Raw genomic sequence first — 15,939 nt, forward strand, 5'->3', positions numbered from 1 at the left:
CCAATGGATGAAGCCAAATGTGTTCCCATAACTCTTTGATTAAGAGTGACAAAGTCTACAGTATCCTCTGTTTTAGAACTAAATTGAATTGCTTATTCTGAAACACAATTTGTTTTTAGCATAGCTAATAGATAATATAGATAATATGCAATCGCAGAATAAATGCAAAAGTATCATTGGCGTATTTTATTAATTTTTTTACAGATTAATGTCAGTATTTACGATCATGCCATGATTGTATGACACAAAATGACAGTGTTTTCCTTTTGAGGCCTAAAACTAAACAAAAAAACATATGGTTTGAATACCAACGCAGGGAATTACATGTGGGTGTAACCATGGGACCAGGATGTAAGAAACTGTCAGAGTTAACAAACCCTCCTCTTGTAAACAAAGCAGTCAGCCCAGCTCACGCTCATATCGACCATCTGCCAAAATAAGTCAAATATAAGAATACACCTTCCCTTTATTAATGTTATGCGAATGTTCAGACAAAATTTCACCTTTGTGACTATATACAGTATATGGTGAAGTCCCCTGAGAGTCCAGTAGGGGGCTTAAAAAGTGCAGTGATTAAAAAAAAAAGAAATCTAACATGTACAGTACTGTATTATATATATATTAGAAATTATTATATATAGAAATATTATATATTAGAAAAAAGATGCTACCGGTAATTTCACAACAGAGTCAAACATTGTAAGGTTTGAGGCATCAATACAATCTTATCCATTTATCCTATCCATCCGCTTTATCCTCACAAGGGTCGCGGGGACGCTGGAGCCTATCTATCCCAGCTGTCATTGGGCAGTCGGTGGGGGACACCTTGAACCGGTTGACAGCCAATCGCAGGTCAATACAACACTTTAAATTTAAATAAATGGAGATTTGACATGGACACGGCCAACATTTCTTAAGAACATTCTTCATAATGCAGGAAATGCTACATTATACACAGTGTTGTATTGTTAGTGTACCTTAGTGTGTGAAAAAAAGTGTTATGCATGGCTATGAACAACAAAGAAAGATATTTACAGTTTGTTTTGCGCAGTAAAATTTGTGTCAGTGCCTCTAAATAAAACGGAAAAGCGACTTTAAAAGATGTGAATAATCATACGGCATAATGTCCAAAGCATAAACATCACATGACTATTTCAAGAGTTGTTGGTTTCACACCATGTAATTCAATTCTGAATAGAGATGATGAGTTTTTTTTTAAAGTTCGCCTCATTCAGACATGTCGCCGTTAATAAAATAAAATGTCTCAATCAAAAAAAGTTGATTGAAGTCTCACGATTTTCATTTTCTTTACATTGATTCTCATTTTCCCTGGTGAATTTGACCTGGGTTTGTTCGGTCACACTTGAACTGCTCGTCTCAGGTTTTTTCACTTTCCTCCCTCTTGAAAACACGATCGCTCATAAAACCTGAAAAACAAAAATGAGAAAACTGATGAGAAATCCTTCTGTAGCAAGCTAGATACAACTTGCGCATTTGCAAGACTCAAGATTTGTTCGAAAATAAAGTGCTTGACACCCAGCGTGCTTCTACTTGCAGCAGCACAGCCCACAAAGTGGAAAAAAGGCAAGCACCTTCACACACAATCCAATTTCCAGGAAGTTTAGGCTAAACGTTTTGGAGGTTCCATCGTACACTGATGACACCAGGGTACAAACTGCAGTGGTACCTTGATTTGCAAGTTTGGCTTGCTGTGACCTTTATCTCTATTGACTTCAATATAAAATCAGTTTGATTTGATGAGGTCAGTGTTGGCGTCTTCTCCATGCTCCTTGCGAGTGTTTTCATTCAATAAAAAGCAAAAAGCGCACCAGAAACTGTTGCCATTGTTTTTTTTCCCCACTTCACTCAAGCAGTTTCTGCGTCATGGAGGCTCATTCTGAAGAAGGTCTCAGAACATTAGGCCTTTAATTTTCACACCAAGAAAAGAGCAAAAGTGACAAAAAAATGTTTGCATTATTTTTACCCTAGGGTGAGTCATCGGCATAAACAAAAACAGTCATTGGTCGGTTCTTTGTTTCCGTACGCTGCTGTCACTGTCAGTCACATTTCCCTGATTGCGTCTTGTTTGCTGTTCTGCTGAGTTTATTCCCAGTATTTGTTTATTACTTTGAAAATTTAGGGGTTTTGCTAAGTGAAGGATTTTTTGGTTATCCTACTCGCTTTGTTTGCCCTTTGGTTTTTGAGAATATATCCTCTTTTTAAGACTGCTGTACTCTGACAGGTGTCCGCAATGTCCCATACTGAATTGGATTCCACCAACGTAGGCACAGACAAGAGAGTTGACAAAAAAATAAAAATAAATAAAATACGAAAGCAAGACCGGCAAAGTACAATGAAGGATGCTGGGAACAAAGAACCAGGAAAAAATTAATAACAAACAAAAAATCCTTGCAAAAGCCAAGGAACGAGAAAAACGTAAATTGCTTGTCAAACTCAAAGGACAAGGAATTCCAATACGCCAGAATATCAACCTAAATACAACAAGAACTACTGTACTTACAGGTACATAAAATGCACTTTGAAATAAATGTGGCGAGAGGCTATGAATCAAAATGTCAAGAACATCTAGAGAATTTAGCACTTGGAGACAGAGTCGTGAGCAAGGCCAATTGTCTGAAGCAGAGTCTATATTGGCAGCTGGTAATGAGGCGCGATTACTGTCAAGTTTGGCTCATGAGGGAACGCCTACTCTCCAGATCAGCGGATCGGATCCGGCCCCTTGGTCTTTTTAATCCGGCCCGCCGAAGATTGGTGCACAATTAAGGTTTGAATGCATTCATTTCGTTTGGACTTGTAATGGTGTGGCGCAGTTACTTCAAGTTGCAGAGCACAGTGAGGGAGGGGAAGACGAAGAAAGAGGGAGAGAGTAATGACCATAGAAGGGAAAGTGATATGTATCCGATTAAACGAAGCAGGTAACAAAGTATGAAACATTCAGGAGACACCTGGAGTCGGAAAGACTCAAATCTACGAGACTTTGAAAAACAAGGAAGTGATTCTTACTCAGTCCGATTCTGGCAATTTCCATGCTCAGAGTGAATTGCTTGTGGCTCGAGTAAATGAACATTTCCTAGAATGGTTTGATTGTTATCACGTTAAATACTTTCCGCAAAATGGACCGCTAAAAAGAGTTGGAGAGCAGTCAAATGTGTAGAGCGTGAACAACAGGGGGCTCAGTACACATCCTTGAGGAGAACCGGTGCTGAGTGAGATGGTGGAGGAGAATGTTACATTATTACTGGCATGCAAAGACATTGTGCTATCTTTATTTTCTATTTCTAACTTTTGGCCTGTCCCTCCACAATATTTTCTGCTTCTCATTTCTCCCCCCCCCGGGAAAATAATTGCCCACCCCTGCTCCAGATGGAGACAAACAAAGCAGAGGACAGGATCATGACACACACCTTGCCTCCCTGCACTTGGGTCCTCCAGCTTTTTGTCACCCTCACTACCAAAACCCTACAATGTCAAGCTTTGCTCATATGCCAAATTTTGCCTCACAACACAAAGCAAAAAAAAAACAAAACAAAAAAACAAACAAACAAGCGACAGCTGGAACCTCAAAAGCTCAGAATAAATACATGATAGCACAGGCTTGCTCGGGGCTTCGTACCTGCAAGGTGAGTGGCCGAGGAGCTGCTAACATTTTCTGCTGGAGTCATGAAGGTGTTTGTAAGAGCTGCGGAATGGGGACTCTCCCATTTGCAGAAGGTGGAGGACCGATTGACTCTTTTTTTTTTTAAACATAACCGAAGGTGCATACAGTGCTGATGTAAACAGGCAGTTCAGGATCGTGTAGCATCAAGGTAGAGTAGCAGGCTGTCACTGGTCAATATTTTAGACGTCTTTTTGGTAGATAAACACAATGTTTTCTTGACTTTGGAGATGCTAATATTTGGGAAGGGAAAAAGCGGTGAGAACATCCAGCTACGAGTGGAGCAGATGGACCACCAGAAGCCAGGCGTGGCCTTTGTAGATGAGGAGTGGGCCTGCCACACATCCGGGGTGGGACTGAGAGAGAAAGCAAGGCACACGTATGGAAGTGGTGGTTAGGTGCACAGTGCGTCAATACCTGCTGGGCTGAGGACCAGGGCCTGGAGGAGGTCCGACAGTGAGACGATTCCTCTCACCACATCCTTGGCATCAACCAACACTAAACGATGCACCTAGCAAAGCCACAAGTCAATGCGACATTACTGCTTGATAGTCAACAACTTTATTTGTCACTATTGCTCTTTGTATAGCTCGGTCACCTAAATGGCGAGTTAGCCGTGTTGCCTTGACTACACTGTGGAGTGTACGTCCTGAAGGAATCAAGGCGAAACAAATAGCAATGCTCGTGCTGCAATTACCATAATTTCTGCACTATAAGGCGCTTTGGATTATAAGGCGCACCTTAAATGAATGGCCTATTTTAAAACTGTTTTCATTGGTAGGGTGCATCGCATTATATGGCGCATAAAATAGAAGCTACAATAGCGGCCGTGGTTGCGCTACGCATCCACTAGACGGAGCTACGCTAAAGAAATACAATACAATACAATACAATACAATACAGTACAATACAATACAATACAATACAATACAATACAGCTTTATTGTTATATGGAGTCTTCACTACCGCTGCAGCTGTAACAATAAGAATTGGTCACAAAAACGGACATGAAACATATACCGTATTTTCACGACCATTCGGCGCACCGTGTTGTTGGGCGCAGTCTCAGTAAGGGGTGCTTTTTCTGTATTTGACACATACACAAAACGCACTGTATTATTGGGCGCAGCCAGGCATGGTAAAACATACGCCAGCTTAAACATACGGCATGCATGCACGCACGCTCAAAACACGTTTTTAAAAAGGCAACGGAAGCAAAACTGAGTTCGGTTGTACTTTATTTAGCCATTTTACAATGTATTCACGTTTTTCTATTCACCTCTTACACGGCCAACCTTCACTCTTTGGCGGACTTCCGCATGCCTGTCGTCACTCACTCCACTTTTTCTCTATATAAACAGCGTGTCAGCCAGAGGTGCTCTCAGTCAGGCTTTGGAACTCGGCGCATACACTAGACGCTCCGCTTTATAAGGCGTCCTGTCTATTTTGGAGAAAATTTATGTCTTTTAATGGCGCCTTATAGTCGTGAAAATACGGTAAATACAAATGGCATTACAAAACAACAAACGAAACACAAAAGTTATCAAGACAACTGATTTAACAAAAAGGCACACAAATCTCGTGGGCTCACATCCACAAGGGCTTAAATATCCTCAGAAGTCTTGCTTGTCTCCTTCTTCTTTCGTTTAGTCAGTAGTGAACTACGCTTTTTGGTATTATCTTCGTTTCATCATGGCTGCGCACAGCTCACCAATTCGTCGTCTGTATGAGTGTGTGTTGGCAAATGCACATATCGTTTGGTGTTGGGCGGAACCTTTTATGTTACATTTGGTTCCTGCTAATAATCACCACTGGATGGCAGAGGAACACTGACAGGGAAACAACTCGATGGAGAATATAAAGAAATTGAAACCCCTTATATAAGGCACATTGGATTATTGGGTGCACTATTGGCTTTTGAGAAAATTGGATGCTTTCTGGTGCGCCTTATAGTGCGGAAAGTCCAGTATACGGTATTTGTTATGATTATTTCAGGGGTCACAGTAACAAAAAGGCTTAGCACATATGCCTCAAAGTTCTGAGGATGGGGGTTTGAATTTGCACTTCTTCTGTGCAGTTTGCATGTTTTCCCTGTCTTTGCATTGGTTTTCTCTTGTTACAACGGCCAACTCCCACATTCCAAAATGTACCAGTACTAGCCGTGTCGGAAAGGTCCCAGGACTGGTGTCAGAAAAGATATTTCAAATGAAAACTGTAATACCTCACATTCATTAAACACTCTAAGAGTCTTTAGGCGTGAATGTTGGCGTCACTTTTTTTTAAAAATGTGTTTGGCTTGTGACCAATCCAGGGTTTACCCCACCTCATGCTGAAAGTCATCGGGGATAGGCAGGATAGAAAATAGATCGATGACTCCTGAACAACAACAGATCCATATTGCATTTTGTAACCGAACAGCAGCCAGCAGATGATAAAACAACTCTGTTACCTCAGCCTGAGCGATGCGGTCAATGATGGTCTCTAAAGTTTCATGAGGGTAACATTTAAGCACTCCTTCCATACAGCAGGCTCTGGAGGCAACAGCCTCTGTCATGGTCATATCCAAGTTGTTGTAGCGCTTCTGGGCTGCAAGATTCTTTCACACAGACCAATGTGGAATATATACAGTCATTAAATTGGAGCATTAAGTAAAATGAGCCTTTTCAACTACGTTTGTACGTGACAAGATGCACAATTGCTAATTTTAAGCCCCTAAATCCAAGTACATGAAGTTGCAAAACTATTTTAAGAACAACATGAACAGTACGAACTTGTGAAACTTACAATGACATCAAATCTGGAGTACAGCGCCACTACTTGACCTGAGAATGAAGTAGGAGAAGAGACATCAACACGACAAATGCACAGTTCTAGATGACCACAATTTATCCCACAAGATATCTTTTTGGCTTTTGTTGGCATGAACTTAAAAACAATATGGAGCTGCTCTGGCTAGTAGAGAAGCGGGACGTTGACTTCGAAATGTTTGGAATTTCTCAAAATGGAAAGAAATCACATTTTTGCAAAAGATGAGCTCACTCATTATACAAAGGAGGGCAGCTAACCCCAGTTTTAACATAAACAGCAGAACTTCACTGTCAATTGCCAGATTGATTTTATGACTCCGGCTCTGACGCTGCGGACCTCCGCGAGAAAGAGGCCCTTGCGGATTGGTGAACTACCTTGCTCATTGACCACAGGCAGAGCGGACACCCGTCGCTCCACAAAGATGCTCAGAGCGTCGTAGACCGACGCCGATTCCTGCACTGTTGCGATCTGCTTAAAGGTACCGATAGCCAGCTGACTGATCTGTTTTTGCAGGAACCATGGCTTTGGAATCATAGAACCCTGGTGACGGAGACATATTGAATAAATGAATATAGCCCAACACTAGAATGCTGACACACAAAGGGATCCCAAGACACAAACATGAGGGCGAACATTGTAACTGTTTTGCTTACGAATATGTGGAGGAATTTGAGGATGCGTTTGTGTGTCAGGATATGCAAGACATTCCCCGATGCCGGGTCGATGACGGGAAGGCGGTGTATCTTGTTCTTTAACAGGGAGTAGATGGCATCAAACAGACTAGAGGGAGGATAATAATATTGTCTTTCAACAAATGTCCAACAACTTTCACAACTTCAAAAAAGGGGGCATAAACCTGGCCTCGGGGGTGATGCTGATGAGCCTGTTGGTGGAGTACTGCAGATAGATCTCTGCCGAGATGGGAGGCAAGTTCAGAATATTAAGCGATGGTGCCAAGCACTGCTTTCGATGCGCTATTATTACACCACCGTGTCGCATGTACATGCCTCGCCACGTCTCGATCTTGTGCTCCTCCAACTCGTAGATCTGAACCTGCCGTCAACACAAATCTCCATCAACTGGCTTGTTCAATGGCTCCCTGCCTTGTAGCATATGGGACAGAAGGGATGCAAAAACACTACTCAACGAGACAAAAAGGAAACATTGGTTGGCTTACCAGTGGAGACTTGTAATAACGATGGAGGATGTTGATGAAGTCCGTGATGGTCAGCATCCCTGCGGATAAAGATAAAAAAGTTCTGAATGATACCTTCTGAATGATGGTCCACATGAGGGAGCTCTGCGCTATTTTAAATCACTCAAATATTATCGAAGGGGTGTAAAGGACCCTTGGGCTAACACGTTCTGGAAATACAATATTTTTGGGTTACAAACAGCGTGCGGATTAAAGAGACCGTTGGCAAGAAGGTCGATTTTTTACAAACCGGGATCAAACAAAGGACGTCTGTCAATTCTTCTTAACACAGATAAAATTGAGAGGATGATCAGTGGCTCTGCTCATCATCAGTATTTCAAGACACCAATCTGAGCCTTGATAAACCAGGGTAGAAAATGCCGGTTCCTCGAGAGCCATATCTCGCTTGTTTTAGATCTCTCCCTACTCCAACACAACAATTTCAATGGATCATGATTGATTCAGGCTTCTACAGAGCTCTTTCAGGGCACCATATTTAAACCACACACACACACGCACGCAGGAACACAACAACTAAACACACAACCTGGTGTCAGTGGCTTGGTCTTGTACACTTGCTGGCAGTGGCCAGCAAGTGTACCTAATGTTGTGCCCAATGTGTTTGCGCGTGCATTCCTTCTAAAAGCTGAGAGAGGATGTGTTCCACTCAGCGGTGAGTGGAACACATGACAGCAGGTAAGAGGGACAGAGAAAGGTGTAAAAATAAATAAATAAATAATGCAAGGCTCACCTACAAAACATTTGAGCTTGTTGTCCCACAAAGGTGCTGCTCGTACACCATTAGCCACCAGAGCAAAGAAAGCCTTCTTCACCTTCACATAAACGCACAAAAGCAAAAATCTGGTGATTAAAATATTGATATTTTTTTTTCAAATAAATGAAGGGAAAAAATCAGCCTACTCATGCACTACCTGCAGTGCGGTGTCAAAGATGACCAGCTTGGAGCTGGTGGGAATGGCGTCATAGCAGCTGTGGTTCTTCATGAAGTTCATGTAAATGAAGGCATCTCGCTCTGGGCCTGCTGGGGGGGCCGCAGCATCCATCCATGTAGGTGAAAAACTGCCTGTCAGATCACATACACTGTTTCACCATTTCATGATGTTTGCAAAAAAAAACACATATATACTTTGTATATATATATATATATATATATATATATATATATATATATATATAGAGAGAGAGAGAGAGAGAGAGAGAGAGAGAGAGAGAGAGAGAGAGAGAGAGAGAGAGAGAGAGAGAGAAATGTTTGACGACCACTGATCTGAACAAAATGATGGCACGATGGCAAAAACTTAAAGTTTGGGTGGCACCGCCAGAGATATGAAAAAAGATGTAGTTGTTTCTTTTCCCAACTTCTTGAAAAAATAAAAACAAATTAACACAGCGGAACCTGGATTCACTGAGCAGAAGTAATGCACTCCTGAAACAAAGTCGCCAGGTTAATGGAAGTTATTCTCTCAGTTATGTCGAAAATTTCAGGTTGCGTTGTCTATAATTTTGCAAAATATATCGTATTGGCCCGAATATAAGACGGTGTTTTTTTGCATTGAAATAAGACTGAAAAAGAGGGGGTCGTAGTCTAGACATTATACCCATTCACGACGCTAGATGGCGCCTGATATCATTGAAGCGAATGCTGAACTTGACCCCCAAGGCCAAAGTGAACTCCTGCCACGAAGAATAAAAATAAAAATAGCGGTAGCACGAAGAAGAAAAATAAAAAGTAGCGGTAAGAAGGAAAAGAGAAGAAAATAATAGAAGACATAACAGAAAACGGAGAAACGTAGTGACAATCTGGAGAAAAGTGGGTCAAAGATTGGCCAGGTTAACCGGCGGCTGAGGAGAAGTTATGATGTAATTTACATTTCTAAAACCAGAAGCCAATCATTTACGAATGAAATGATTGCACTTCAGATTTGAATGAGGTAAAATAACATACTTTTTCTCTCAAATATATTGTTATAATCATTTGTTTCAGATGTAATGTAATTAATTTCTGTATAAAAATTAATTTGGTGTTTAAAAAGTCTTTTTCCAAACTTGAGTCTTGAAAAAGATGTGACTTTATGCCGATAAGGCCCATGACTAATCATTATCAGGACAATTGTGTCGTCATTACCTGCGTCTGCCATTAAATCATCACCTCCATTGTCCTCTTCCAACTCCATTTCAAACAACGGCACCTGGAAAAGAACGTGAGACAAAACCTCAGCGACACCTGCCCAGTGTAATGACACCAAATCAAAGAGCTGTCATTTTGGTACCGCATTACAAGCAACAGAGAAGTAAACACAACAGAATAGATAACAGCAAGATGCAGCACGGATGTACGCCACTGAACAACTAGAGCCATTGCATTTATCCATTTTCTAACGCTTATCCGGGGTCGGGTCGCTGGGGCAGCAGCTTTAGCAGGGAAGCCCCGACTTCCCTCTTCCTAGCCACTTGTTTCAGCTCTTTCCGGGGATCCTGATGCGTTCCCAGGCCAGCCAGTGGGTCATCCCCGGGGGCTCTTGCCAGGAGGACATGCCCGGAACACCTTACTAGGGAGGCGTCCAGGAGGCATCCTAATCAGATGCCTGAGCCACCTCATCTGGCTCCTCTCGACATGAAGGAGAAGCGGCTCGACTCTGAGCCCCTCCTGGATGACCGAGCTTCTCATCTTATCTCTAAGGCAGATCCCGAACACCCTGCGGAAAAAACTCATTTCGGCCACTTGTGTCCAGGATCTCGTTCTTTCGGTCACGAACCATAGCTCGTGACCATAGATGAGGGTTGGAACTACTGCTGGAAAAACCTAGACCGTATCATAAATAGATCTAAAAAAACCCAAAAACATATCTGATACAGTTGGAGTACTACAGACGTGCGAAGGATTGTACAGCTGTCACTAAATGGTGCACTCGAAGCATAACATGACTCAAGACATTGTCATTAAAAAAATGACCATTGAAAATCCTAATCGTGAATCCTACAACTGGGGATATGTGTGTCAGTTTTTAACAAGGAGAAAAATCCAAGGAATGCCATCCCCCCAAACAGTGAACAATAAGGGTCTTGCTAATGAACTAAACATGTTTTTCTGCCGATTTGAAAAGGACACCCCCATTTCCCACACACACCCACCTCTACCAGAAACTACTCTATCTACACCCCACACCACCTCTTTTTCTCCCCTACAGATCCACGAACAGGACGTGAGATGGCTCTTCAAGCAGCAGAAGATCAAGAAAGCTGCGGGGCCTGACAAAGTGTCCCCCTCCTGCCTGAAAGTCTGCGCTGATCAGCTGGCTCCGGTCTTCACACAAATCTTCAACAGATCCCTTGAGCTGTGTGAGGTCCCATCCTGCTTCAAACAGCCTACCATCATCCCAGTTCCCAAGAAATCGGCAATATCGTAACCGAACGACTATAGGCCTGTCGCCCTGACGTCGGTGGTCATGAAGTCCTTTGAACGCCTTGTGCTGAACCACCTAAAGAACGTCACCGGTCCCCTGCTGGACCCTCTCCAGTTTGCCTACCGGGCAGTCAACATAGGTCTGACCTACATCCTCGAGCACCTCGACAGCAGAGGGACCTATGCAAGAATTCTGTTTGTGGATTTCAGCTCTGCATTCAACACCATCATCCCTCACCACCAAACTTCTCCACCTCGTTGTGTCCCCTACGATCTGCCAGTGGATCCTCAGCTTCCTGACAGGACGGACACAACAGGAGAGACTGGGATCAACAACATCATCAACACGCACCACCAGCACTGGAGCCCCACAGGGATGTGTCCTCTCTCCACTGCTCTTCTCCCTCTACACAAAGGATTGCACCTCAACAAATCCAGCTGTCAAACTCATAAAGTTCACAGACGACACCGTGGTCATCGGTCTCATCAAAGACGGCGACGAGTCCGCATACCGCCAACAAGTGGAGCAGCTAGAGCTCTGGTGCAGCCGACACATTGTCTCACTTACATTACGAAATGTCCTTGCATACCTATTTGTCATGTCCTTGTTTACGATGATACTAATGCAGCGTGTTATACCGGAGACAAATTCCTTGTGTGTTCTACATACTTGGCCAATAAAGATGATTCTGATTCTGATTCTGGTTCTGATCTGAAAATCTCCAGCGACAATTGCACGTCTCAGAGTACGAGGATGCATGCTCAAATGTTGGTACGTTTGGCACAAATGTTGGTACGTGTGCACTCTGCTTAGAGCGCTGGTCCCCAACTTTTTTTGTGTAATGGACCAGTTGAGACAAGTACATGCTGTTCGCAGACCGGCAAGCATTTATTTAATCGCCATACTAAAAAGCAGTGGTATTGACGACAAAGAAAAATATTGAGCAATTAAACATTTTATTAACATGGATTTTTGTTTTCATTCATTTCCAACAGTTATACTACTGTACAACAAATGTAGAATGAAATAACACAGTGAAATAGACTAATTAGGACTAATAAATATGTCTTATAATTTATTGGTAATAATTAAATAATACCCATTTCAGCCGAGTAGGATGACTTTGTCTCATGTTAAACTGTCTCTGGCAGGGTCTCAAATGCTGACTGACACCTTCCCACGGCTCTACACGTATGATCAGGGCTTTGAAATGACCCGGGCCGACCGAGTGAAACGACACACTTGGCAGAAGATCAGATTATCGATGTGAGAACACTGTTTGAGAAAGCAACTCTTTTGCTTATGAAAGCACAGCCTAGTAAAGAAGACCTATTAACGCAGGACGAGACAGAAGCCCCTCCTGGGAGACGACCCCGGAAGTGTAGCAGAACTAAGGCTCTGCCTAAGCTTCAAGAGGTTCAGAGAATCACAAATAAATGTGACCTCTGGGAGCAAAGTGCTCTAGTTAGATTGACAAAGCAGTTAATGTGACAGTGGAATGGTGGTGCACAAAAACCTTGGCGTTTGTGCAGCAGAAGGCTAATCATTTGTCGGATCATCTAAAACAAATGTTATTTGACCTCTACTGTAAGCCTCAAGGATGATGTAATCCACTAAAACCTTCTCTGAGCCAGATACAGAAGAATGCTTTCAGCTTTGTTGTTTCGCATAGCTGTTAGGGAGCTAGACCTGGCTCTCTCAACTACGCATTACTTGCCATGCAAAACAAAAATAAATAAAAAGTTTGACAACCACTGTTCTGAGCTACACAAACAGCAAAAATTGACTATCTTGATGACAGGAGTCCTACCTCGGCAGGAGACTCCATGTTTGGGGAAGTGGTGGGGCAGACTCCCTTTGCATCAGAACCCAAAGCTAAATATCCTTTATGGCCGACATTTGGAGGGTCCTGTGCCCATGTTGACGGTGAGAATGAGAAATCAGTGGAGCAGTGCAGCGCGATTCAACCAGCTGAATCTGGAAGTCTGGGAAAAGTTGAGGTCTAAATCTGGACAAAGTGGTCAGAGGCCTGTGGCATTCACTGCAAGCTAGAAAGGGAAGGCGAGGCGAGGTGGGTGACAACATGCAACAGCCAAGAGTAAGGAAGGGAGAGAGGTGCGGTAGCTAAAAATAGTCCTGGTAGGACCACTTACAAAATCAGATGTGATCCAAGACAGAAGCTGCCGTGTTTGTCTTCGAAATGAATTATGTTACACTGTAACACAGGGGTGCCCAAACTTTTTCGATCGAAGATCTACTATTCGATCAACTAACCTCCCGAGATCTACCCTTACTGCACACAAACACACACACACACACACACACACACACACACACACACACACACACACACACCATGATGAGAAACAGCCTGAAATGGAGGCATGCGACGCACTTTTGCAGCCCGTTAACTATCGTAGCTCGCACGTACCGTTTTAAAGTGCTTCTCTGGGCCCTCCTAGATTCCAATTCTTTGCTCGTGCCCTCGGCGAATTGTACACGAAGCAAACTCTGAATGAGAATCATGACGATAAAAGATAGAGCGCAACAGCTCTGATCACAAGTTGCAATTGCAAACTGCTGAGCGCTAACAACTTCCGGTGACGTAATCACGCGCCACCGTAAATTTAAGATTTACCTGCTTTATTTGATTTTTTTTTTTTTTGTGTGAAAATGAGACTAATAAGATGATTAGTGTGCAGTGTATATTAACACAAAAAATATATTACTAAGATGTACAAAGACACAAAGATGTTTGTTTGTTTTTTTTCTTCTCGAGACTCCTCGGATCCACTTGCAATCTGTCTTAGATCTACCGGTAGATCAGGATCTACCTAATGGGAACCCCTGCTGTAACACTATTTTTTTCAGCTGTTTGCAAATGCAAAACTAGGTGAAAAAATCTCCCAAACTCCCTCTGAGTACAAGCGCAGAAAAACAGTATGTACCACAGTTCTTTTTACGACATCAAATATTCAACTGGAAGGTTGAGTTCAAGGCAGTGCCTTTAGGATTAGTTGAGCAATTCGGGTTAGGGTTAGGCTTGTTAGTCTATTCCACTAAGAACATCCCCAAACTTATGATTCATAGCTGTAAATACTGATCGAACTAGTGTTTCTAGCATCGTATTTTCTGCACTATAAGGTGCATTTTCAATGAATGGCCCATTTTAAAACTGTTATCGCACTGCATATAAGGCGCGTGGAATATTAGCAATAGTGGGTGCGGTTGTGCTATGCATCCACAAGATAGAGCTACGCTAAAGGGAATACAATACAATAGTTTTATTTACATAGAGCCCTGGCTGTGGTTGCATTATGCATCTACGAGATGAAAAAGTCCGCTAAAAGGACATTTAAAATACTACATCTAAGAAATCAGAAATGATCTATATGTGGCGTTGGACTCACAGTGCACAGGTGTAGGGTTCGATTCCAGCTCTGTCCTTCCTGTGTGGAGCTTGCATGTTCTCCCCGTGCCTGTGTGGGTTTCCTCTGGGTACTCCGGTTTCCTCCCACATTCCCAAAACTTGCGTGGCAGCAGGTTAATGGAACATGCTAAATTGTCCCGAGATGTGAGTGTGTGCGTGGATGGTTGTTCGTCTATGTGTGCCATGCGATTGGCTGGCAACCAGTTTAGGGTGTCCTCCGTCAGCTGGGATAGGCTGCCGCAAGCCCCGCCACCCTTGTGAGGATAAGCGGATCAGAAAATGGATGGATGGATGGATGGATGATCCTTATGTAGCTCCCTCAAGAAATAGCATGAAGCACGACACGAAGTCCATAAGAATAGAGGCTTTATTCATTCTCATAAATACAATTGGCACGACAAAACAATAAATGAAAGACAAAAGTCATGAAGACAGGTTATTCAACAAAAATGCACACAAACCTCATGGGCTCTCGTCCACAAGGGGATAAATATCCTCAGAGGTTTTACTTGTCTCTTTCTTCCTTTGTTTAGTTAATAGTTAACTATGCTTTTGGTATTTTCTTCGTTTCATCATGGCTGTGCAGAGCTCACAAAGTAGTTGTCTGAGTGTGTGTTGGCAAATGCACGTCCATTAGTGTTTTACGTTACAATTGGTTCCTGCTAATAATCACCACTAAGTAGCATAGTAACACTAACAAGGAAACAACTCAATGTGGAATATAAAGAGACTGTAACATCATATATAAGGCGCATCGGATTATAAAACGCAGTCGGCTTTAGAGGAAATTGAATGTTTTAGGTGCGCCTTATAGTGTGGAAAATACGGTACTTCAGGATTTGCAAATCATTGAATTTGGGTTTTAATTGGACATATCGAAATACCCTAAATTCAATGGAATTGGGATTCTTGGGTCAAACTCAAGGCCCGGTGGCCATATCTTGGCCGCCAGATCATTTTATGTGGCCCACGAAAGCAAACCAAACATGTCAAGTTCTACCTTGATTGCTAAAATCTGGACCAACATTTCAACTTCTAATATGTAATAAATAAGAGAGATATCATAAGCATTCTCTTGTCACCAAACCCTTCATTACAGTAACTTAAGCAATTGTTGAATCAACCATTATTCTTGACTTATTTAATTACATTCACAGTCATAATGGCCCTCCAAGGAAAACAGTCACTTGCATGTGGCCCTTGGCAAAAATGAGTTTGACACCCCTGTTGTATACAGTAAACAGAAGGCAAGGACAGCTGTTTCCTCGAATCCTACTATTAATACATGTGGTTATCCAAACAGGCCTGCCGCTCAAGAGTGAAAAGCCAAGCTATTAATAGTTTACAACCATGTCCTGTTGTAAACGCTGAGCGGCCCCCATTCAACGTGGTCATTATTTTACAGGGG

General features: G+C 42.5%; 1 protein-coding gene across 2 annotated transcripts; it reads right to left on the reverse strand.

Moving 5' to 3' along the window:
• Positions 1 to 448: 448 nt before the first annotated feature.
• Positions 449 to 13,206, reverse strand: prkag3b (protein kinase, AMP-activated, gamma 3b non-catalytic subunit). 2 transcript variants are annotated; one of them, XR_007965563.1, is made up of 14 exons: positions 12,912 to 13,206; positions 9,823 to 9,886; positions 8,612 to 8,763; positions 8,431 to 8,512; positions 7,662 to 7,720; positions 7,492 to 7,537; positions 7,341 to 7,395; positions 7,138 to 7,264; positions 6,859 to 7,024; positions 6,461 to 6,498; positions 6,126 to 6,272; positions 4,094 to 4,187; positions 3,635 to 4,032; positions 449 to 1,427 (listed from the first exon to the last, which is right to left on the reverse strand). XR_007965563.1 is itself a non-coding variant. In XM_052083053.1 (13 exons), exons 1-13 carry the CDS (start codon positions 12,927 to 12,929, stop codon positions 1,378 to 1,380), a joined length of 1,098 nt encoding a protein of 365 aa, XP_051939013.1. In that variant the 5' UTR covers positions 12,930 to 13,206; the 3' UTR covers positions 449 to 1,377. The 2 variants fall into 2 exon arrangements, 1 of the variants encoding a protein (XP_051939013.1); XM_052083053.1 differs by lacking the exon at positions 3,635 to 4,032.
• Positions 13,207 to 15,939: the final 2,733 nt, after the last annotated feature.

This window comes from Hippocampus zosterae, chromosome 12 (genome assembly GCF_025434085.1).
Source record: "Hippocampus zosterae strain Florida chromosome 12, ASM2543408v3, whole genome shotgun sequence".
NCBI lineage: Eukaryota > Metazoa > Chordata > Actinopteri > Syngnathiformes > Syngnathidae > Hippocampus > Hippocampus zosterae.